The sequence below is a fragment of the Anser brachyrhynchus genome (assembly GCF_964034855.1).
Source record: "Anser brachyrhynchus genome assembly, chromosome: 17".
Classification (NCBI taxonomy): Eukaryota; Metazoa; Chordata; class Aves; order Anseriformes; family Anatidae; genus Anser; species Anser brachyrhynchus.
This window is the reverse complement of record NC_137710.1, coordinates 1149345-1173563: the sequence shown is the minus strand read 5'-3', so window position 1 is coordinate 1173563 and position 24219 is coordinate 1149345. Positions and strand designations below refer to the sequence as shown.

At 57.2% G+C, this 24219-nt stretch overlaps 2 protein-coding genes across 2 annotated transcripts in view; both read left to right on the top strand.

Moving 5' to 3' along the window:
- GRK3 (G protein-coupled receptor kinase 3) overlaps positions 1–7857 on the top strand; it is a 70010-nt gene extending 62153 nt beyond the window's left edge. Inside the window, exons 20-21 of the mRNA XM_080559269.1 lie at positions 174–287; positions 852–7857. Coding sequence (XP_080415395.1) covers positions 174–287; positions 852–1013 — 276 coding nt within the window. The 3' untranslated portion in view covers positions 1014–7857. The remainder of the gene's footprint in view (positions 1–173; positions 288–851) is intronic.
- A 769-nt stretch (positions 7858–8626) lies between these two features.
- Positions 8627–24219, top strand: part of MYO18B (myosin XVIIIB) — a 62523-nt gene continuing 46930 nt past the window's right edge. Inside the window, 14 exon segments of the mRNA XM_080559239.1 lie at positions 8627–8753; positions 8755–8909; positions 10032–10098; positions 10721–10876; positions 11098–11931; positions 12194–12260; positions 12427–12539; positions 12737–12913; positions 13424–13622; positions 14025–14167; positions 14894–14994; positions 15526–15589; positions 16891–17035; positions 23873–24043. Coding sequence (XP_080415365.1) covers positions 8730–8753; positions 8755–8909; positions 10032–10098; positions 10721–10876; positions 11098–11931; positions 12194–12260; positions 12427–12539; positions 12737–12913; positions 13424–13622; positions 14025–14167; positions 14894–14994; positions 15526–15589; positions 16891–17035; positions 23873–24043 — 2416 coding nt within the window. The 5' untranslated portion in view covers positions 8627–8729.

The window sequence follows — 24219 nt, the reverse complement described above, 5'->3', positions numbered from 1 at the left end:
TCAGAAGTAAAGAATGTTTGATATGACAGTGCTGTTAAGTTGGTAAATGACTGTTAATGTTCATAACTTCATTCATGTGTCAGATCCAGAAAAAAATAGCCATTGGTTTTATTTGATGGGCAACAGATTTTTTTCATATGATTTCTCTGCTTTATTTTTGTAAATAACTACAGCAAAACCTGTTGACAATGGAACAAATAGTATCGGTTGAAGAAACACAAATTAAAGATAAGAAATGCATCTTACTGAGAATTAAAGGAGGAAAACAGTTTGTCCTGCAGTGTGAGGTAAGACGCTTGTTTTTCCATAACTCTTAGTCAGACGTTTTACATGTGATAGAACAATAGAGCATTTTTTCAGGACCTCCCGTGTGTTGACTAGTGTACTTTATGTAGCAAACCTTAACCTAAGTGAAACTAGGAAGTTCGTATCACGCTCTAGTTCTGAAGGTAGGAAACCTGCAGGTGTGCCACTTTGTCATGGATTTCAATGGCATTTGGGCCAAAATGAGCTGAGTTTAATAAGTAAGTAAAAACCTCAAAACTTCTCAACCTACATGAGTTCTAAGGCTGTGTTGGCACACGCAATTCACTGCAGCTGGTACATAGTAGTTGATGTGTGTGCAAGGGAGGAAGTACACAAGTCCTCAAAGGATTTGGACCGTCTGTACTTGCTGCTGCTGTGCCTGGCTTTGGCAGGGCGATGGAGAAGCAAAGGGCTGTGTATTTTCAACATCCAGTTATTCATTTCCTCAGGAAATTAAAATAAGTTGCTCTAAGTGCTATCGAAAGGAGAAGATGCTATTGGCCGTTTTACTATGAAGTGCCAAACTACTTCTGTATCTCTTTCAGAGTGACCCAGAATTTGTTCAGTGGAAAAAAGAGCTGACAGAAGCTTTTACTGAGGCACAGAGGTTGCTGCGCCGGGCTCCAAAGTTTCTCAATAAATCTCGCTCAACAGTTGTAGAGCTTTCAAAGCCACCGCTCAGCCACAGGAATAGCAATGGTCTGTAGGAGAACAAAGTTCACTTAGGGAAAGCTACTGCGTGAACATGTTGAGTTTCACAGAATCCTTATGAATTACTTTGTGCAGTCCTGGAAGCGGGATGTGCTTAGGAGAGGAAGAATTAGATGTTTACAGCATGGGATAATGTCAGAACTCTGTCTCTGGAGGTGGTGAAGACTGGAACAATGGCAAGTGAATTCATGCTCCTAGCAGTGGTGGAAACTATCACATGTAGAGGCTGCATATTGCTCCCATGCATTCCTGCACCCTGGCGGTGTCTGGAAACGGTCCGTTACTCTAGAACTACTGATGGAAGGAAGATGCTGTTTTCTCTGCAATACCCTCGTTTGGTGCATACCAAGCCTGGAAACTGAAGTGGTTACTGCTGGCTAGAATTACACTTGTGTGTGATACCGACAAATCCCTCAACTTTGGAAGGAGCTGCAGACTTGCCATGTTGGATAACCTTTAATCTGTCGTGTTGCCATGTTCTTTCCGACCATTACTGCTGACTTTATAATAACCTTTCTCCATACTGCTGATGATCAACAGTGTGACTCTTATGCACTTCAAAGTACTGAATTCTAACTGTCCTGTGGTTTAAATGTTATTGCTACTTCATGGAAACATTGAACTCAAGTTATTCACTTGGTTTGTTGTACTCAGTAATAGTAGCTACCACCGTTTTGCTTCTTCTACGTATATGCAGTACTATAACTGACACAATAGAGTAATAACTGGTGAAGAGGAATTTATGGTAGCTTCATCTAGTGCTCTGTTGTATAAATTGACTATTTTAGCACAGTTTTTAAAGAGCAGATTCCTTTTGACAAGTTTACAGTGAATATAAAGACAGTTCTTTTCCATTTCAGGTCAACTGCACTTTTTAAAAATTAAAAAGAAATTATTCAAATCCAATGCATTCTAGTGCATGTACTGGGTTAAGATGTCTGGGTACCTCGGTACGTATTCTGGATCACTCTTCAGTTACGGGACTTGTGGATCCTTGTCTGTTGTACACAAAACATAAGCAAGTGTGTTCTCATAGCATAGCTATCCCAGACTTTCACTGTAGCTGAGCTCTGGAGGTCGTGCTTACATCACATGGCTCGGCTTGCAAAAGGGTTTTTAATTTTCTTTTCTAGAGAATTCGAAATGTCCACATTGAAAACAGTCTGAGAATACTGAGGATGGAACTTACAAAACGAGCTGATCAAATGCCAGATTTGTACTAATTCTGCTTGAGACATCAGTCATGTCATGTGGAAACTCTTTGCAAAAGTAACGATATAATCCCTAACTGTTAGACAACTTCAAGCATGTGATGTCAGCCTCTCCCGAGTCATTGTGATGTTTTATAAGAGTTCTGTCAGGGCCGAATTTAAGCTTTTTTTCTGATTCTGTAAATGCCTTAGAGAACATTTTCTGCCCAGTTACAGTGGTACAGCTCTCATAGTCCCTGAAGATGGTGAGAACTGCATCTCTGTAAGTGGGAACAGAAGCTGCACCAACAGCATACTCTGTCCACCTGGTGTGCACAGTTTGTCTCGCTTGTGTTGCTAGCAGATAACCACAGAGTTGTAGACTTATGTCCTTTGTAGAAAAATATTACAAATTGGCATAAGTAGGAGAATTGTTTTGAAAGTTATTTGTTTATTCTGAATACTCTAGTGATAAAGTTGGATGTATTTGCTTCTAAAAGTGAGAGTGGCTTAACTGCATAGCGTGTGCTTTCACAAGTGTGCAAACTCTTAGGTACAGGCTGGTGCAGCTTAAAAGGAAAAATGTGTTTTGGGAGATACCCCATGTGAGTCAGGAGATATCTTTTTGCGAGTTTTTCCCATTTATTTTTTGATTTACTCTGTGAAAAGAGTACTGACGTCTCTGTCCTTCTTGCTGGTAAGTGATGTTCAGTGTCTCAGCATCCTCTGTCAGGAGAAGTTGTGGTATTTACTGAAGTTGAAATACAAAATGTCTCATCTTACTGGTGTTGCCTGTGCACTGGGTGTCATTAAGGTTTTCCTGCAATACCATGCAATGCTTTCATTTTTCTTGTTGATTTGGGAAGAAAACTCCAGTTACGATAAACTCTTCTCTTAGCTCTCTTGTAACTTGTTCATGTTTTCTTAGTTCATCACTGGTTCCGTTTTCCTTTTTTAGTTGTTTTCCACAGCTGCTTTTTACGATAGGTCCTTGTTGGCAGAGGTTGGCAGTTTCTGATGCAGCACACCGTAGCTCTGGGCTCCGTAAGGCGGGGTGGATCTGCAGTTGGGAAACGGTGCCTCAGAAACACAGGTATTAGACAAACGAGGGCTGTGCATGACTTGCGGGAATAGGCGTATTTGAAGGGTAATGGAGTTGGGAGGGCCGTAAGACACGCTCGTTAACCTGGGCCTGATTGCCTCGTCTGCGTCAGCGGTGGTTGGGGGCTGGCTGGCAGCCGAGTGCCATCCGCGGCACCGCTCCGGAGCGTCGGCCGGGAGTGGGGCCGGGGCAGAAAGGCAGCACTTCTGTGCTGTAGTCTGATTTCTTGGTGATGTATAGAAGTTCTGTACTGGTCACTCACACGCAGCCGTGCTGGTACGGGAGGAGGAGAGGTTACCGGAGCAAGAACCCCGCGCGCGTTGGCCACGTTACGGCCCCAGCAACAAGGGAAATTCTGTGCGGAAAGATCTGGATCTCGTGGTGTGGGGAGAAATCTGAAATTCAGCCATCCAAAGCATGGTGTGCCGTACTACCCCTAACTGGTCATTCCCGGTCTAGGTACTAAATTCTCCAAAGGTTTTTCTTGGGCAAAGATGCTTGATGGTCTTATTCTCGATGAGGGTCTTCAGGTGTATGTGTAGAAAATCTTCTTGAACACTGAGAAAGTAAGGCACAGCATTAATTTATGCATGTTGACCACATTGGTATGGCTTTTTTTAAAGTTCAGGGAAGTAAAGATAAAAGAAATTAGAGCTTCAGGCATCAACAGAACCAAGTGAATGATTAAGCACAGATTTTTAAACAAATCTTCTGAAAGTCCTATAAAAAATGCTTCTGTACTGAAGATTTATGCACGTAGGGAAATTGTTTCTTACATTTCAAAATAGAAAACGAGATGTTAGATAAAGCCATATCGAATACTCCCCTGATGTATCCACATGCTGTCTGTGTTGCAGGTATTATTTTCTAGTTATTCTTTGTGTCCGATGTATGAGCTGATAAATGCAGGAAGACTAGATCCTGGAAAGCAAGTGCGTGGATGACGTGATTGTCGAAAGATGTGTGATTTCTGTGGGAGCTGGACTCAGGGGCTTCCCAGTAACTTCCAGAAGAGCTGGGGCTCTGTTCTTTGTTCTTTTCTATTCCTTTTTTTTTTTTCTCCCCACTGTGAGGTAGGGTGGTGGCATTTCTGATGTGTGAGACTTGCTGTAATTTAATGGCTCATTTAAAGATGGGGATACAGCAAAATCTTGCCAGGTTCAGACTTTGATGAATTGAAATTTAAGTGCAGGAGAAGCACCCCACCAGTTATTCGGGCTGCAAGCAGTGTGTCCCTGGGGGCACGAGCACGGTAGGTGCTGCCAGGTGTTCCCAGTTCCCTGCGTGCCAGCTGAGGTGTCCTGTCATCGCCGGCATAAATTTGGCAATTCTGTTGTTCAGATTTGGTGATTATTTTGCATACTTATGCAACTGTTAAAGGAACGTATTTATATAAAATCCTTCATTCAACTGCAGGCTATGCACTTTCCTAAGTTTTACAGCCTCTTGATGTTATTTATGCTCGAGCTTTGCTCCGGCGAGGTCTAAGGCTGCGGTCCTGTTGCGCCACTTGGGGATGTAACTGGTGGCGCAGATCTGGAGCCGATCCAGTTTGTGCTGATGTTACCGGTGTGGTGCCCCCGCCGGGCTCCGGAGCAAAGGCTCTGAGCGCGCTGGTGGCCGCGGGACGTGGCTGGGGAACGCGGGCAGCGCTGTGCTGTGTGGTGCAGGCGTCCGCACCCAGAGCTGGGGCGCGTGCCTCTGGGCAGACGTCCCTCGAGTCCAGCAGCTCTCCTTCAGAAAAGCAGCAGCAGTTTTCTTCTCCTCCTTCTGCTGAGGTGGGAAAAAAAGGTGAATGGGATCACCAGGTTGGGTTTGGTTTTAAAATAAACGCAGGTGTTCGCAGTCCGGTGTTCAGATAATAGAAGTGTTGTGAATTTGGTGCTAAACAGATCCGAGCTGTGGCGCTGGTGATGCTGGCGTGGCTCTGCGGCTCGGCTCTGCGGCTCACGTCCGCGGGAGCGATGGGCTGAGTGCTGCACAGTTACGGTGGGGCTTCGGTCTCAGGTGGCAGGGAGCGTGTTCGGGGAAAGGGGAGTCCCCGCAGCTCTGCGCGTTGCCCTTTTCCTGGCAGCTGGTCGGTTTAAGGCCTAGATGCTTCCTGAATATCACTTACCTGTCTGTGTACCAAATCCATACTGCTTTTACTGGTCCCCACGCAGCAGATGGCGATGACACAGTTACTTTAACTCTGAAATGCTCACACTTTAAATATATATGGAGGAAGGACTATTTTGAAGTGTACAGTAGAAAGTAAATAGTTCTAGTTGTGTTGATTAATATAAGGGATGAGTCAGTTCTACAAAGGAAAAACCTGAAAAACGTATTTTGAAAAAGCATAGTATTAATTTTAATATTGTAAAAAAAAAAAGGAAAATATCTAAAATATACAGAGAACATATGTATATCCAAATGTCTGAGGAATTTCAAGATAATCTACTTTTGTTTTCTGTTGATTTCTATTCCATGGTGTACATATTGTGTGGATTGAACATTGGCTGTTTTAATACTATTGTTAAATTGTATTTTTATTTTGTGTTAAACTAATCATCACAGACTCAGCTTTATTTTGTTTATGTAAAGGTTGCTATGCTATGTAGGTATAAAACCAAGAATTCTATTTTAACAAAAAAGCATTTTATATTATTTATTAAATACATGTTTCTCCAACTTCTGACATTCCACAGAATTTCTGCTCCATATATGTATAGCTTGTCTGAAGAAACGGCAGTTCCTTTCAAACAGGATCAGTCAGCTTTATTCTGTTTTTCATAATAAAATGGAAATAGTTTCAGTCTGTCCAAGTAACCCGTCTGCTACAGGCATACAGAATTTCATGCGTTGTCAGGACCATCTCTAGGTGCAATGGCTTACGAATGCAGAAACGTCTGAAAAATCCTTGCAAATAACCCCGCATTTGAGAGCTATAAATCCCCCTTTATTCCTCAGTGCTCCGGTGAGTGACGTTTTATGCACATTCTGCGGTGGGTGGAACAAGAATTAATGACCTTAAATTGGGGCAGGGAAGAGTCAGCGCAGATATTTAAAGCGCTCTTTAATTGTGAAGTTAATGAACTAATGGAAAGGGAGCGCGGAGAGGCCGTAGAACTTGAAGCACCGGGACAGGGCAGGAAGCCGTCAGCTCGGAGCCGTTTGCGTCGAGCAGCTACTGCGGAGCGGTTGGGTCGTAGGACAGGGATGGGCGAGCTGGCGTCTGGCAGAGGTGGTCGTGGACGTGGCTGGGATGGTCCCCGCGGGCAGCAGCCCCGGAGGTCCCCAGGGAGCAGCTCACCTGGGGCTCCTGAGCCGCGGTCGGAGCACGCGAGTGATTTGGGGCAGTGCCAGAGCTCGGCCGGCCAAAAACCTGTGCCGGAGCGCTGCTGCGGATCCGTAGGTAACAAAGCCAGGCACCCCGTCCCAGGCAGGGTACGAAAATAGCACTAAATTCATCAGATAACTCATTTGCTAAAAATAATTCTGCTTTCCCATCGCTGTCTCTGCGGTTTGAGGAGTACATTTAGGCGTCGAAGCACGCGCTGTTAACTTCCAGCCGTTGCGGCGCGTGGAGCAGGTCCCTGTTTGGGTTTAACGGCGGCATCTCGAGGGCGAGCTGTTGTGCGCCTGCCTTGCCGGCGAAGCCGCCTCCTCGCCGACACGCGGCGTTGGTGCCAGGGGGGGGACCCGCAGCAGGACAAGGGGGCTGCTCTCCCCCACCCTGGCTCTTGCCCTGCTTCCCCCTTCCCACCCGGTCCCCCCTGGTTCCTGCGTCGGGACGGGAGCGCCCGCACTGCGCCGCTCTGCCCGCGGTGCTCGCGCGGGGCAGCTGCCGCGGACTTGGCAGGTGCCAAAGCCATGTGCCATTCGGAAACCTGAGGACGGGCTCGGAAAGCAGGCCGGGAGTTCCTGGGGTCGGTGTAAGTCGCTGCACTGCCAGGCTGGAAAAGGAGGCGGACGCGGGCTGTAGCTGCCGAGCGGCGCAGGAGGCTTTCCGGCCGTAACGGGCTTCTTTGTGTTGAGGACAGGGAGAGAGCGGGTGAGACAACCAACAAATGTGTCTGAAAAACAGAATAAAGTGAGAGTGTCCTATGAGAGGTGTTTTCATGAGCACTGTTTCAGTGACTAAATTCAGTCCTTCAAAAAAAAAAGGAGCAGATTCACATGAATAGCTACTAGTGATTTAAAGAAATATATTGACAGAGAACCTGTTTTCAATGTGTAATTTAATGGTAAGAAAAGCCAGTATCTGTAAATAACTTTAGATATTGTATCTATGAGAATCATCATTTGTTTTATGTACTTGGCTCTTTTCATATTTATTGTGCAGAGGAGGGTTTGCCCCTTGCTGGTATATACTACTGCACGTGTGAGGTAGTACTTTTCACAGAGACTATGTTCAGAGTTTACAGTCCTCCGCAACTTGTGATGTGCCACACTTAGTTAATTCTGCCATTATTTTTTTAAAGGATTATTTTGGAACAGCTAAGCTGCTTTTGTGCGTTGGTCAACTGCTCTCATACAAAGAGAACCCCAATAAAAAATGTCATTTGAGTGTGTGCTGCCGCTTGGTCCTTTCCCGTCTCGTGGCTGTTCCCGGACCCTCCGTGGAGCTGAACCGAGGTGACCGCAGTTCTTCCCGACAAACAGCCTTGGGGTGGAAAAAGGTGGGAAGAGTTTAGGAAGCACCATGTCGTGGCGAGAGCCTTGGGCACGGGGCTTGCACGTTGCACACGACAGGGCACGGTGGCAGCTCTGCCGCACCCTGCGCCTGCTGCTGCCCGGCCCCCATGGGGAGAGCCGGTGCCTTTGATGGATTTCTCTGAATTTTTCTTCAAACCTGTGCCTCTGTTTCCCACAGCATCCCCATCACGGAGGTGAATCCCTTAGCTGACCAGAGAAGACATCGCTCGCAGGCACAGTATTTTTTCAGGCTTTTTCCACAAGGCGCTGCTCCACAGGGTGGGAGGCGGCAGGTCCTGCGTGTGAGGGTCCCCGATGCTCCCCCAGCCACCGTCTGGGGGGCTCTGAGCGTGATCCTCAGCTCAGGTGTGCTGCAGCAGCCTGAAAACCCATCCTGTGCCCCCCAGGAACCCCTGGGCACAGCGCTGGGATGTGCCAGCAGTGCCGGTGTGCCCCTGCCCTGGGGAGCTGGGGCCGTGGGGCCGCTCTCGCTGGGGGCACGGGGAGGCTGAAACCCTGGGGCTCCCCGCGGCCCCCTGCCACCAGGGCTCCCTGCGCCTCCCTGGGTGCCCCAGGGCTGGGCACTTCGGTGTCAGCGCCGCAGCGGCACCGAGCGGGGCCAGGCGGGCGCGGAGACGTGTGCGGGGTGGGGGCAGTGGGGTGCCCCACGCTGCCCCCCTCGCTTCTCCCAGCCGAGGCCCCGGTGCCACCAGCCGCCTCGCCGGGGTATTTTTAGCAGTGACATGTGTCACCTCAGCTGCCACCGCGGCGAGGGGCGGAGGGGGAGGCGCAGGCAGCAGCCCCACCGCCACGCCTGCCCCTGCTGCCTTTTGCTCTCCGGCTCGCTGGGGTCCAGCACCGCGGCAGCGCCCGGTGCCACCGGCGTGGGCCAGCAGCCCCCGCGCCCCCGGCACCGCACGCAGGTAACGGGCACCCCGCGGGGTGGTCTTCGGGGGCGGGGGGGGCAGGTCGGGGCCCAAACGGAGCGTTTTGGCCACGCTTTCAGCCCAAGGCTGGGCCCCTCGGTGGGGAGGGCTATTTTTAGGTGGGAATGAAGGGCGATAGCAGCAGCCCCGGCTCCGGGGGCAGCTTCCAGCAGCCGGTCTGTGCCGGAGGGCTGCGGTGGGAGCGGGGATGGGGACGGGGATGGGGCGCTCCCTGTCCTGTGCTGGAGGGTGGTGGGGACCCCTCAGTGGCCTCAGCTCCCACCAGGACCTGGGAGGCAGGGGGTGGGAGCGAGCCCCCCCCGGGCAGCTCCGGTTTGGGGACCAGACCCACGTGGCTGTGGCCCAAGTGGGGCCGCATCCTGAGCCCCAGCTTGGGGAGAAAAAGAGGTGTCGATGGTGGTCCTGGCCCTGGTTCGTGGGCTTGGTTGAGGCACGTCCCCCTCTGTGCCTCAGTTTCCCCATGGATCCAGTTGTGGCCCACAGGCACGGGGTCCCTGCTAGGGGCACCGTGTGGGCTGGGGGCTCCACGCGGCACAGTGAGGGGCTGCTCCCCCCCATGGCTGCAGGGCCCTGCTGTGGGGTCGGTCTGGGGGCAGCACCAGTCCCCAGGGGGTCTGTGGGGCAGGTGGCAGCCGGGACACGTGGCGCCCAGGGCGGTCGCCCAAGAAGGCAAATGACATTCCTCAGCCGGGCTCCTGGGCCGCTCCTGCCCTTTACTGTACAAGGCGACGCGGGCCCGGCGAGCCCCGGCCCGCTCGGTGCCTGAATGATCCCGACAGGTGAAGCCGGGATCAGCCCTAAGCGGGGCACGGGCACGGTTGCACCCTGCGCCGCCCCGGTGTCACCGCCACCCGTGACGCCGCCTCCCGGCACCCCCTGGCCCCGCTCCACGCCGGGGCCGGAGGCGGCTGCACGTGGCCGTGCGCTCCCCGGGGCTGTAAAACGACCCGGACCCTCCATGGCCGCCGCCAGGCTCCTGTCTCTGTGCCCGCCGGGGCCGTTGATGTCCCAGGAGGGTCCCCCCGGCCCAGGCACGGCCCCGGGTGGTGGGCACCCCTCGCTAACTCTCTCCTCTCTCTCCACCTGGCTCTCCGTAAGGCACCGTCCGGTCTCGCTGCCGCCATGGCCATCTCCTCGCGCCTCGCGCTCTGGGAGCAGAAGGGAAGTGTTGGTCGGGGCCGGCGGGAGGGGACGCCCCGCAGCCAGCCACGTCCCCCTGCCCCTGCCCCGCACGTCGCTGAGCTCACGCTGCTTCCAAGCCTTCCAGCTCGGGGCACTTGGCAGCCTGAATTTTCCGTTCTGAGCAATTCCCCTGCCGCTGGCGGCTGTCTGCAGGGCTGAGTCTCGGGGGAGCCTGCAGGGTTTGGTGCTGGGTGCTGCTGCTGCTGCGTGGTGGCGTGGCAGAAGGCAAGCAGCTTGGGAAGCCCTGTGCTGCGAGGGGCTGCGGTCGGGGCCAGCATGGAGGGCCCTGCAGGTCCGCACGCCGTCAGCAGCTCCTTGGCCCCCTGCAGCCCACCCTGGGTGGCCGGGCTGGAGCTGCCGTGCCCTCGGCAGCACGAGGGGCTTTTCTTTCCAGCACTTGGCCTCCTGTTGAATGCAGCATCCCCGTGCCAGCCTGGGGGGTCTCGCTGGCAACCTGCACAACTCCTGCACGGGCAGAGCGGGGCTCGGTGCTCGGCTCAGCTGCCCCCACACGCTCGTGCCGCTGATGTCCCCGCGGGGCTGGCTGGGCTGGGGCGCGTGTCCCCGCGCTGCCCCCGTAACCCAGCTTCTGCTCCTGCAAACAGATCCGGGAGGAAGACCGGGCCCCGCCGCCGTCTGCACCCCCCCTGCTCCTCTCTGTCATTCCTGGGGGGTTCATCAAGCAGCTCGTCCGCGAGACCGAGAAGGAGTCCAAGGAGGCGAGACTGAAGAAGAAAGCCAAGGCCACTGTGAAAGAGGACGTGAGTACCGAGCGAATCATGCCCTGCCCTGCGCGCCCTCCCTGCAGCACTCGGGTGGCCGGCCGCCCTGGTGTCACCCCTCGGGGCTGCCCTGGTGTCACCCCTCGGGGCTCAGATGGGGAGATTCAGGCTCGCAGTGCACAGGTTTGTGCATGCTCCCTGGCCGGGCCGGATCCTGCCCCTTCCCTGTCGGACCCGGGCTCCTCTCCTTCTCTTGGCAGCCCGCGGGGGAGGCCGGCGGGGCCCGCACCGGGGACACCCCAACTGCTGGAGGAGCCGCGGCCAGCAAGGGGCAGCCTCTGCAGAACGGGCTGCACGTGGAGGGGCAAGGGGGCGACGGAGCCCCGCCCCCCCCAAACACGGTGCTGCCACCCGGGAGGGCTGCACCGGGCCCCGGCCCCTGCAAAGCCCCGGCCCCCACACCCAGCCCCGCAGCGGCCACCCCCAGACCGGCAGAGACCCCTCACCCGGGGGCTCCCGAGGCAGCGAAGCCGCCGTCGTGCCCTGAAAAGAGCCCCAAGGACGCCCACCCGGGGGGGAGCCCCCCAGCTCCAGCCCCTGCACCCAGCAAGGGCCCCCAGAGCTGCAGCAAAGGCCCGGTGAAGGAGGGGGACGCGCTCAAGGGGAAGGGTCCTGAGGGCAGCAAGAAGGAGAAGGGGGCACCTGAGGGCAGCAAGAAGGGGGCACCTGAGGGCAGCAAGAAGGGGGCACCTGCGATCCGCGAGGGGCCCGCAGCCAAGGGGAGGACCAGAAGGGAGCTGGTGCTGGCCAAGAAGGAGCCGGAGAAGATGAAGAAAGATGCGGGAGGTGGCAAGAAGGAGCTGAGGGAAATTAAAGAGCCTGGAAAAACTACAAACAAGTCTGAGGGACCTAAGGGGGAGCCGGGAGGCATCCAAGGAAAGCCGGAAGATGTGGCAAAGGAGGCAGGGAAGGCAAAGGAAAAGTCAGGGAAGAGTAAAGAGGTACCAGGAAGAAGTAAGGAGGCACCGGGAGAGAGCAAAGAAGCAAGCACGGAGAGCAAAGAGGAGACGGCAGACAGCGCAGACCAGGACCAGGTAATGCTTCTGCAGCTGATGTCCCGTGTCCTGTGATGTCCTGCGATGTCCCAGTGATGTCCCGTAATTTATAACAGGGGGTGCGGGTGCAGTTTTGTGCAGCTCCTCCCGTTCGTGTGCCCTCGGCTGGGGGCCGTGGGGGAGGCAGGAGGGCGGGGGGGGCAGTGCTACAGGCTGGAAGTGTCTCTGTGGATGGGGACGCAGTTTTTCCTGCTCAGTTTCCTGCCCGTTCCTGCACATTTCCCCTCTCTCCACCCCGCAGGCTCCGAGGGACGTTTGGTACGAGGCGGAGAAGGTCTGGCTCCTCCAGCGGGACGGCTTCACGCTCGGTAACTCGCCGCGCTCTGCCTTCGCCTTCCTGCGGCCAACTCCAGGGGGACTTCGGGGTCTGGCCATGGGACGGGAGCCGGGTGGCCCCTTGGCAGCCCCAGCACCCCCGGCTCTGCCCCGTGCTGCCTGGGCAGGGCCCACGGGCTCACGCTCGTCTCGTTGCAGCCACACAGCTGAAGCCGGACGTGGGGACGCCGGAGCTGCCGGCGGGCAGGGTGAGGGTGCGCCTGGAGGCGGACGGCAGCGTGGTTGAGGCGGACGAGGACAGCGTGCAGCGGGTGAGCCCGGCCTTCGGCCTCTGCAGGGGCTGGCACGGGGCCGGGAGCCCCGTCCGCAGCACCAGGCACGGGGCAGGATGCGACCACGGAGGCCGCCGTCCTGCCGGCGGGACGGCGAGGGCACGGTGACGGTGGCCACCAGGGCGGTGGCCCCGGTCGCCGGCTGCTCCCCGACGGCTCTGGCCCCTTCCCTACAGAGCAACCCCCCCGGCCTGGACCTGGCCGAGGACCTGGCCGCCCTCGTCAGCCTCAACGAGTGCAGCGCCCTCAACACCCTGCGCCACCGGCTCGGCGCCCAGCTGCCCTACACGTACGCCGGGCCCAGCCTGCTGGCCCTCGGGGGGGGGCCCAACGCCGCCAGCCGGGCGGCGAAGGTGAGGGGGGGACCGCGGGGGGGGGGCGCATCCCTCGGGGGGCTCCCCCGGTGCCGCTGCTCGGGGGGGGGGGCTGTGATGGGAGGCGGGCACCGGCCCCCCCACACACCCGGGGACGGCGGTGGAGGAGCCGGGAGCTCCGGTACCGGCAGAGGGCACCGTGGCACCGCCGCACCGCACGGCCGGGGGGCTGCGGGGGGGTGCGGGGCTGGGGGTCCTCCGGGAGGTGTGAGGGGTCGGGGTCCTTGGGGACGCACCGCCGCCAGCCCAGAAGTTCTCGCAGCACCCAGGGGCAAAGCTCTGCCTTGCTGCCGCTGCCGCCGGGAGCAGGCTGGGGGAGCCGGGCACCAGGTCAGGGTGCGGAGTCTCAGGGGGGGTCCTGCACCCTGGGAAGAAACCGTGTCCCGTCCCCCCCCCCCCCCCCATGCGAAAATCCTCCATGCCTCTGTCCCCAAGAAGCCCCCTGAGCGCTGCGCTGGACGCTCCCTCCCGTGCTCTCCTTCCACGCAGACGGTGAAGGGCCGGCGGGACGGGGGGGCCCCGCACCCCTGCTCCATGGCGCAGCGAGCCTACAGGACCCTGCTCACGCGGCGGCAGGACCAGGCCATCGTGGCCCTGGGGCGCAGCGGAGCGGGGAGGACGGCGTGCTGCCAGGGCGCCCTGGAGTACCTGGTGGGCACGGCGGGCGGCGTGGACGGCACGGTCTCAGGTACGGGGCCGGCGGGCAGGTGCCCCCCCAGGGCTGCGTGTGCCCTTTGCCTCCCAGAGCCTCCAGATTTGCTATTTTGATAAACACCGGAGTGAGCACCAGAAGGGAATTACTTGCCTGCTATGGGCAGCACCTCTCCCCTCTGATCAAATTACCGACGACGCGAGGGGAAGCGCTGTTAAGCAATCAGCCGGAGAGCGGCTCTGGGCTTCGAGGTCCGGGCGAGCTGCGGGTGCGGCACGCTCTTGCCAAGGGCTGACGAAGGCACGTCCCCTCCCGCCGGCACAAGTGCTGCCACGGGGCAGGACGGGTCGCTGGTGTGTGCGGGTAGAGCTGGGGGTGCAGCCAGGAGGAGAAGCTGCCCCGGGCGCCTGCTCAGCGGCTGCCGGTGCTGGGTTTCAGTGGAGAAGATCCAGGCAATGTTCACAGTCCTGGGAGCCTTCGGGTCAGTGACCACCGGCCACAACAGCAGCTCCACGCGCTTCTCCATGGTCCTCTCGCTGGATTTCAGCGCCGCCGGCCGGATAACCGCCGCTCACCTCCAGGTACCCCCCGGGTCCTGCTGCCTGCTGAATCCAGCAGGGACGGGAACAGACCCAGTGCCGCACGTCATGGTGAACCCAGGCGAGAGCTGCTGTGGTGCCGGGAGGGGGAGGAGGAGCGGTGCTCTGCTCTGCTTCTTCTGCACCAAGGGTGCCCCCAGATCACGCTGAGCAGGAGCGCTGCTGGAGGCTCCGCTGGGTCCCCAGCACCAGCCACCCCCTCCACATAAGGGAGCACAGAACAGGGGCAAAGTCAAGTACTTATATAGGGGCTTTTATTGCCATCGTGGCTGTTGCACAGAGCTGCTTCACAGGGCCGCCCCCAGGCCTGCTCTGGAGGAGGAGAGGGCTTGACACACGCAGGCTGCGGCTTCCCTGCCAGGGCCGCTGCGTTGCCCAGGCCTCCAGAGGCAGGGAGTACCGGGGGTGGTGCACGTTTGCTGCCGGAGTTTTGCCCCTTGACACATGCCCGGGGTGCTCCTGCCTGCACGACCCACTGTGCACAGCCCCGGGTGGCCGGAGCACTCCCCAGGGCCACCCGCAGCCCTGCAAGCAGGAGCCCGGCGCTTCCTCAGTAGCTCCTGGTGGCGTCTCCACACCCCTGGGTGCCGCTGTCCCCCCTGTCCCCTGCGTGCCCGGCTCGCCTGGGCACCCTGCCCGCACCGAGCCCCCCGTGCTGCGGACTGGGGCTGGGGGCTGCCGCTGACGCCTGCCTCTGTTCCCCCCCAGACCATGCTGCTGGAGAGGGGCCGAGTCGCCCGGCAGCCCCCCGGGGAGAGCAACTTCAACGTCTTCCCTCTGATGCTGGCGGGCCTGGATGCGGCGCAGAGGTGAGCGTGGGGCCGGGCTGGGCGCCCCGTGGGGCTGCGGGGGTGCAGGGGCTGTGCGAGCCCAGCACCCCGGGGTGCCCCTGGGACACTGGGTGCTGGTGCGCTTGGCTACGGCTCGTGAAAGCAATTCCTCCTGGCTGGAGCTGCTCATGGCACTGGGCTGCTCTGCTCCTTGCCTCTCTGCACAGCTGCACACCCCTCCACAAGTGGTTCCCCTACTATATATACTCACATTTGCTCCAAAAATGTGTTTTCTGAGACCTCCCCTGATAAAGAGATTCTGAAGGTGATCACGTTAGTGACGCTGCAGGGATTTCTAGAAATTAATGTTTGATAGATTTTACAGATTTTTCTAGAATGCAGGAGCATTTTCTGCGCTCCCTCTCTTCACTAAAACTACAGTTGGGCTAAGGTTGTGTTTCCAAATACCTTCCCCTGCACCGAGCTCTGCGCGGGGGCTCCTGGCGTGGCTCAGAGCACACCACGTGGCACCAAGCAGGGCTAAGTTCTTGTTTTCCCTACCCCTTCCAGGACCACGCTGCACTTGCACCAGGTGGCTGAGAGCAACTCCTTTGGGATCAAGCCGTTCTCAAAGGTAGGGAGCAACGACGGAGCCGCCTGCCCCCCTGCTCGTGTCCCTCTGTGCCCAGCCGCTGGGCCGCCCCTGCAGCTCCCCAGGGCGTGCTGGCTGCTGAGCCCCTGCTCAGAATACTACTTTTAGGGGTGAAAATACGGCGTTTGATTTCCAGAACCAGCTCCCTATTAGTCCGAGCCGTTCGCAGGGATTAGGCAGATTGCCAATGAGCCAAAGCACCGGGATGAATTGCAGCAGTCTGCGGTTATGTCACCTATCGATGAGTTCAATATTCAGTCTTCTTTAGGCAGCTCCAGCCCGGGGGCCACACGAAGTGGCTGCCGCAGCGGCTCCCACCGAGGGCATGGCGAGACCCTGAGGTCCTCGTGCTGCTGGTGCCACAGGAACGCAGGCAGATTTGTGTTCAGAGATGGGGTTTTACACCATCCTCTGAAACAGCAGCTCCCCGCCACCGGTCCCTGTCCCCCACGGCACACACATGTCCCTGGGCAGCCAGGCTCGGCCGTGTGGCTTTGGAAGGGCTCGGAGCATCCTGCGCCAGGGCGAGCAGATGGCACCTTGGGGCCACCTGGCCGAGAGCCCGGTCCCTTCCTGGGGCAGGGTCACCTTGGCCGGTGCCGGCGGGGTCATCCCGGCACAAGGGAAGGACAAAGTGCTGCACACCTCCCAGCTGAGTGGGGCCAGGCTGGCTTTTGTTGTTTTAGGTTGGGATATGTTTCCTTGAAATGCCATTTTCCTTTCTGATCTCTGCTCTGGATTTTTAAACTGAAAATCTAATTGACGGCTTCCCAGAGTTTCTCCTCGTGGCTGGCGGGGATAACTCTGTGCCGACTGATCCCCTGCCATGACGCTGGCGTCTCAAGTACTTGGGGTGTCTGAGTCTGGAGGAACTGTGGGCTCAGCTGGGTTCCCTCATTAGCAGCCGCCTCCTGGGCCCCTGCAGGAGGAGAAATCCTTCGGATGAGGCGGGCTGGCCGTGCCGAGGTGGGGACGCTGCCTGCCGGCCCCGTGTGCTGTGTCTTGCCTCGGGGCTGCATGTCTGCAGCGACAGTCCTCAGCTTATGGGGGGAAAAGCCTCGTCTTGCTGAGGGGCTGCACCTGCAAAAAATAAAAAAAAAAAAAAAAAGAAAATAAAAAATCACGTCAGCCAGGACACAGGGAGCTCCTCTGCCTGGCTGGGGGTGCCCAGAGGCTATTTTTCCATAATCCAAGCCAAATAACCCCCGATGGTGCAGAGCAGAGTTCCCCATCCCCGTGATGCTCCCGCTGATGCTCCCCCTCCTGTTCCCTTCCTCCCGCAGCCCGAGGAGAAGCAGAGAGCCTCGGCGGCGTTCGCCCAGCTCCAGGCTGCCATGGGTGTGCTGGGCATCACGGCGGAGGAGCAGGCGGCCGTGTGGCACGTGCTGGCCGGCATCTACCACCTGGGAGCCGCTGGGGCCTGCAAAGGTAAGGGGGGGCTCACGCCTCATTTCCCTGCACCCCTCGTTGGGGCCTGGGATCAGGGGTGGGAGGCGGAGCAGGTCCCGGCGTGCTGGGGTCTTGCTGGTGCGTCGCACCCCGGAGGTGTTGAGGCACGGTGCTCGCAGGAGGGCGGCTGCACAAGAGCTCTTCTCGCACGCTTCGGGCTGGGGCGATGCCGCGCGCGGCTGCGGGGCGGTCAGGAGCGGGGCCGTCCCGTGGCTGCCTGCAAACAGGACGGGGTCTGCGAGGCGTCACCTTCTGCCAGCTCTCTGGGGAGGCGCGGGGCTGGTGACTCCCTGGGGACCGCCTCTGGTTTGTGCCGCTGGCCCACCGCGTCCCCAAGGGCACCGCAAAGGGGCGGCTGCAGGTAGCGGTAATTTTATCATCTCTTGAGTGTCTAATGCTGTAACTGAATTATATTAGGATGATTCTGGATGAAGATTGTATTTATAAAGACTTTATTAATACAGGCATATAGGAATTGCCTTATCCCTTATAAATTATTTTAAGATGTGCTCTAACCCATTTTAGAGACAGCCACATTGATTTACACACTTCAATTTATGAGGGCTGCATAAAGGCTGCTATAAACTCAGCCGTAGACATTTATAAACGTCTCCGCAACATGTCATAACACATCTTATGGTAATTTATGCCATTAATCATTTATTAATTATTTTAAAAGGATGAATGCTGTCGTCACTTAAAGTGTGTTCTCTCTTTCTCCTCTCTGGCATGTTCTTTCCCCATCTCCCCTAACACCCTTCCAGCTGTTTAAAAATGACCCTGCTGTCTCAGGCTGGAGTGTTGCGATAAGGCTTTTAGGAAAAAATGGAAGTCCTTCTGCCTCGAGGGTTTTCAGGAGAGCAGATTTTGGAGACGCGTCTCTTTTTGAAATCACCCAGAGCTGGCAGGGGGCTTTGCTGTGCCTGCGGGTCCCGTCGGTGCCCCCGTCTGCTCCTGGGCACTGTGCGGCGTGTGGCTGTGGTGGGGGGGCTGATCCTTCCTTAATGATGGGCAAGGCTTTTAAACCTGCTCTTATAATTACCTGAGCTGGTTTACTCAAACATGGGTTCAGCGGGGTCTTGCTGTCCCAAGCATCCTGTAAGGCGAGGGTCAATTGAGTGCTGTGTCCCAAAGCCTTGTAGCAATTATTCCGGCACGACGAGGAATGTTGTTTAATGGGCCCGGGCAGGGCTTGGGGCTCCGGAGCTGACTCGGGTGGAGGATTAACAATCAGAGCATGTCTCAGCATCACTCGCTCTGGTATCGATTCCCCCATCGTGTGTCAACAAAAGGGGAGAAATGAAAGGAAATATGGATAAAAAATGGATCAAAGCCGGATGGAGCGAAAGTCTCAGTGGGGGCAATGACTCTCTTAATGTGGTTAAACCTGTCTCCTGATAGCCATCTCTTCCCTTCCCCTTTCATGCACTTTGAAGTTACATATTCAAAATCCCCTCCCCGAGATCTCGCCAAAGGAAGCCTCGTCTCTTTGCTCGCATTCAGGAGCGTGGGCAGAGGCTGCAGCCACCCTCACCCCGCGGCAGCATCCCCGGCACGCCGTGGCTGCGGAGCCCCGAGCGCACCTTAGAGGTGCTTTTTTCTTTTCTGCTGATTGCGATCGTCTTGTCACGAACTCTGTTTGTCCAGGAATGAAACAGGAGGGAAAGGCATCGTCTCTCTCTGGCTGAGAGGAGAAAATACATTTGCAGCTAGAAAAACACTGGGAAGAAAAGGTTGAATTTCAAAAGCTCGCTCTGTCCCGGTGTCAGCGTTTCCCCTTGCTTTTGAAACACGTTAAAGCAGTTCTTTTTGTGAGAAACCAGCCTGACATCCAGAGGCCAGCGGGGCAGCTTAGGTACCAATTCACCGAAGTGCTTTCAGTCCCCTTTGTGTGCTGCAGAATATTACATATTTTCATTTATTCATTAGCTCTTTAACCGGGAAGGAGGTTTCGGGCGCAGCTGGGGGTCAGCATTCAGCTCACTCTCAAGCTGCCTGTTTTGCTGACTGTTACAGAAATAAAGCACCACAGCTCTGTGCTTTGTGCAGGCTTCCCACCGGGTGGCTTTAATAGAGGCGAGGGTGTTCCCAGTGGCTGCAAGTTTCCAAAGCCCTCCTGGAGCAGCTGGCAGGTGCACACGGTGGCCGGGAGCCCAGGCAGCCGGTGCTCTCTGGTTTTCCTTGCTGTTGTTCCAGCCCTGGTGGCTCACAAAGCTTTGGATTGCTTCGGGGTGGTGCTGGGGAGGAGGAGCAGGGTGAGCCATGCCTCAGGAGTGCTGAGCGTTGCATCTGCATCCCAGGGCTGCAGTTGCCTGGGGGGGTGCAGGGGGTACAAGCCCACCTGGGGCCATCTGCCCGAGAGATGGAGATGCTCCAGACACTGCAGCACGGGGTGCTTTGGGTGCCCCAGATGGCTGGTTTGGTATTTCAGAGGCTGCTGCTTGAGCAGTGGCCTGAACCCCTTGGATGGAGGAGGATCAGCAGAGCAGACCCAGGAGACCGAGGCGCCAAACGACTTGTGAGATCCTGCAGGGGTTGTGCAGGGGCTGGAGCAGGGCCCCTGGGTGCTGCGTGCCGACGTGTGGTGCCCTGACACCGCCTCTCCAGGGGCTGCGGGTGGATGGGGCTGGAGCTGGAGGCCCCCCGAGCACCCCCTTTGGCTTTCCGAGACGGCAAGTTTCCAGGAGGACTGGAAGCCGTTTAGCCACGTGCAGTAACGGGGACGTCCACCAAACGCAGGAGGGAGAGCAGCTGGCAGGAGCCGTGGGCATTCATCGTGTGCCTCCTGCGAGCGCGGACGGCAGGCGGGAGCGGACGAAAAAAGCCTTGACCCTGCATTATTGCTGCTGTTTTACAGCCTCTGAGACGTAGTGACCTTTCCCTAATTGATGTGGAAATGGTGTTGTTCTTAATGCCAGCTGAGCTCGATGCCCAGATTTATCCTAATTTTTCATTACTGCCTGTTGCTAAAAGGATGAGGGAGCAGCACACCCGTAATTAGCACTGAGTCAGAGCTTCCCTTCTATGACAAATATACCTGTCCTGGGGTGGATTTCCCACTGCTGCCGAGGGAAAAATGAGCCGGCAGCTCCGGCGCAGCAGGCGGATGGAGCTGCAGCGCTGCCAGCACGAGGGCGCCGGGCGGCCTCCAGCATAAACCCATGCCACGGAGCTGCCTGCGTGCTGCGCCTCCTCGCAGTGCCCTCACACACCCGCGTGTGAGGTGCAAGTCCTCGCCGTTTGGTCCGACTTCTGTGCAGGGAGGGCTGTTGCAGCCCCTTTCCCCTGGATTTCTGCAGGTGCAGAGGACGTGGAGGACGCAGGTTTGCAAGGGAAGCTTAGCAGGCGTTGTTTGGGTTCGTGGAGCTCGGAGCTGCTCACGCGTTCCCCTGACCTGGCTGCAAGGGCTGTGTTGGTATCAGGGGCAAAGAGGAGAGGTCGGGCTCTTCTACAGCCACTTCTACAGCTGTTGCTTCCGTTAGATGCTGCTGCTCGGGCACAGCGGTGCTGGCTGAGCCAGAGGAACCTACCCCTGGGTGCCCGTGCGCGGGGCATGCAGCGGAGCCAGCGGCGGTGCCAGCGCGGCTTTGCCAGCGGCGTGCCATGAGCGGGGGGAGACATGAGCCCTGCTGCAGGAGAGCCCGGCTGGGATCTGCTGCTGGCAGCAGGGCGGCTCCTGTGGCACGCGAGAAGCGCTTTTCCTTACCCGGGTGTGCAGGCTTCAGGCAGAGCATGTGCTCCTCATTAATCCCTCGTAAAACCTACGCTGCACCTGCAGACTGCAGCCCGGTGGTGAATTCCCTCTCCCTTGGCTGGGTATTTCCTTGCCTTGTGCACGGCCCGGGGCTGAGGCTGAGGGGCAGCGTTTGGGTTTGCTCCGCCCGCGGCTCTGCTGCGGCTCCGTGCTGCCTGAGCGAAGCGGGCAGGGGAGCGCTCCTCTGCTGCCTTGCCTCGTTCGTCAAAATGATTCTTGGAAAAGATTGCGTTAGGGCTGGCCTCTGCATCCTGCCAATTTTTCTCTCTCGCTGTTAGAGCCTTTTGCTCTGCAGCACCTGGGTTTCCCTGCTGCAGGGAGAAGCAGCGCTGTTTTGGCACCTCCTGCTCTCAGCAGGCTGGTGGCTCTGTGCATTTAATAAGTTGCGACCCCCCGGAGCAATAATTTTGTTTTGACGAAGCCACCAGCCTTCATGGGAAAGGCCTAAAACAAGACGACAGTCTCTAGGGTCTGCATCTTAGCGCAGTAACCGTCCCCTGCAGGCCTGTGTGTGCGGGGGAAGGTTTTCAGGCTCCTCTGTCCTCCAGAGCGGAGGCCGTGGCCTCACAGCCTGCGCCAGGACAGACGTGCCGTGAGCCCTCCTGTGCCGGCAGCGAGGCCACAGGCATCACCAACAGCAGGTCCCTGCTCTGCCGGGCGTTTTGTGGTGCCAGGACAGTGCCAGGAGTGGATCCACCCCGGGGCCGTACCCTGACATCCTCACGGCGGCTCCCGCTCCGCGCGGGCTGTGTCTGCGCGCGGCGAGTTATGGCGCTATCCGTTCAGCGCCCTGACATCTTTATTACAAACAGTTGGGGAAATGCAGCCAGAATGGCAGATTTCTTTAATCATGCTATTACACAGCTCTTCCCTTTGTTATATATAGGCTTTAATATGTCATACATCAGGCAGCGGGTCAATGGAGAATAGACTGGAGGATTTAGTGCAGGACAAATAAATTAGCCATTCAAGCCAGGAGGAGCCTCCTCTCTCCCCACTTCCCCACCCAGGGTAATAAAGAGGAACAAACAGGCTTTTTTATTTGTCCCATTAGCAGCGCAAACGTTTTCATGACAAAATAAGTGGAAGAGAAAGGCCGGGCTGGCAACCTGTGCCCAGAGCAGGGGAGGCGGCTGAGCGGGGCTGCTGGGCTGTGCCTGCTGCAGGGGCAGTGCCAGCAGCTGCGGGATGTGCCTGGGGTGATTTCGGGAGAGCTCCAGCCCTATTTCTCTTAGCAGGGTGCCCAGATCCCAAGGACTCCCTGAGCATCGGGGTGGGCTCATTGGCATTGCTTTCTTTGCTGCTCTTGCCCTGCACGGCCCTGCTGCTTCTCTTAAATATTAAATGGGCCGGAGTAATTACCTGTCAGGTGTTAAAGCTGGCATGTTTTACAGCGGTCACATCAGGAGCGGGAGGGCTGCTGCTATTCATATTTTATGAGGTGTGCAACGCTGCGGGCCCCTCATGGCACCGGGGGCTGCTGCGGGGGGCAGACCCGAACCACCGGTGTCAGGGCTTCCCCCAGGGGCCGACCCCGGGGGCTGCTGCCCGAGGAGCGTCTCACATCTCCTCACCAGTGGAGCCTTTGCTGCCGGTAGCTGTGCCCAGGGAGGGGACCCAGTGCGCAGAGCAGGGCAGCTGGGGGTGCTGCCACGGTGGGCAGCATCGTGCCAGCTGGCTGCTGCCGGCTGTATTTTAAGGGCTCGTCCTAGCTGCAAGCCCCAGGGCTGGCTCCTCACTACCTCTGCCCAAAGACACCGCTCAGAGGTCTGTGGATGACTTTGTTCCATTTCTGCTCATTCCCACCGTGCTTTCTGTGCCAGCTGGCTGCTGCTGCAGCATCTTTCATTCCTAGATTTGTAAAAGGATTTATCCTGCAGCTTGTTTCCCTATTGATTTTAATCATTAAGCTGGAGCCACTACTGCTGGATATAAATAATTTCCTCTGCCAGCGTACGCCAGCTCTGCTCGCGGAGGATGCTGAGAGCTGTGCTGCTCTCGGGGTTACAGGGACAGCAAACATTGCCGGGGCTCAGTAAGGCGATCCTGGATTTTGAGGGATTGGCTCGTAATCCCATCAGCTTCCATAACCACATCTGCCAGGCTGGCCCGCTGAAGCTCTCAGTACACGCAGGCGGTGCTACCGACGCCTGGCTGGCAGCAGCACACTCAGCCTGCTTCCCAGCCTCCCTGGGCTGCCCCTGGATGTCTCCGGAGCAGGTTTCTGCCCAGCCCCGCTGCTTGGATGTGGTGCACTGAGCACCGTGGGGGCAGCAGCACGTGGGGAGCCCTGCGGCGGGGCAAGCAGACCCAAAGGGATTGCTCTGAGATCCCCCGAGCCCTCAGCTATCCTCCGAGCAAAAAACGAGTCCTCTTGTCTGAATGATTACCCAGGGGCCAAATCTGTCAACCTTTCTCGAGTCATCCAGCCTTCCGTTAACATGCTCAGCATCTTGCAAAGCTGAGAACATCGCCGCAGCTGTTGTTAGCAAACGCGTGTGCGTGCAGGGGGTGACAGAGGGCACCGCAGGGAGGGGAGCACGGCTGGCAGCGCCCGAGGCGGGGAGCTGGGGCTCCAAGGGCTGTGCAGGTTGTCACTGACACGGGGGGGCTGCAGGAGGAATTAGTGGGCTTTAAGGAGGAAAAAGTGGGTTGGGTGTGTTAGTGGTGTTAGACAGGGAGTGAGGTCAGCGCCCAGCCACACCTGTGCGAAATTAAAAGCGCAGGCTATAAAGAATGGTGTGAAGCTGAGTAGCACAACAATAAAAGGAGTTAGTGAAGTGCATGGTCGCTGAGTTACTGAATGCATACTGCAGTAACCGATAGCTGTTGAACTAGCTGTAAGCCTTAAGGAGCACGCTGGCGTTCCCCTGTGGATGCAGGTTGCTTCCAGCAGCCGTGGAGCCCGGCAGCATGGTGTTGGGGGCTCAGCTGTGCTCACTGCTGGGTGCTGAGCACTGGGAGCTGCCGGGGCACGGGGAGCAGTGCTTCTGATTCAGCAGGTTCTTCTCATTTAGCAGGTTCTAATTGAGCTTGTTCCTCCTTGTTCCTCCTCCTGCCAGTCGGCCGCAAGCAGTTCATGAAGTTCGAGTGGGCGAACCGCGCGGCCGACGTGCTGGGCTGCGAGCTGGAGGAGCTCACCACCGCCGTCTTCAAGCACCACCTCAAGCAGATCATCGCGCAGGCGACGGCGCGGGGCGGCCGGCTGCCCCCGGAGGAGGAGAGCCCCTCAGGTGCCCGAGTGCTATGCTCCTTTTCCCTTTACTTATGGAATTCCTGCTGCCATATGGGGTATTTCTATTTACCTACAAAATTCTGTGCTCTGCATTGCTCCTGCCTCTGCTGTGGGGACAGGCAATGCGCCCTTTCCTCTTCAGGCAGTGAGGTCCATTTAAGTGCATTAATATTA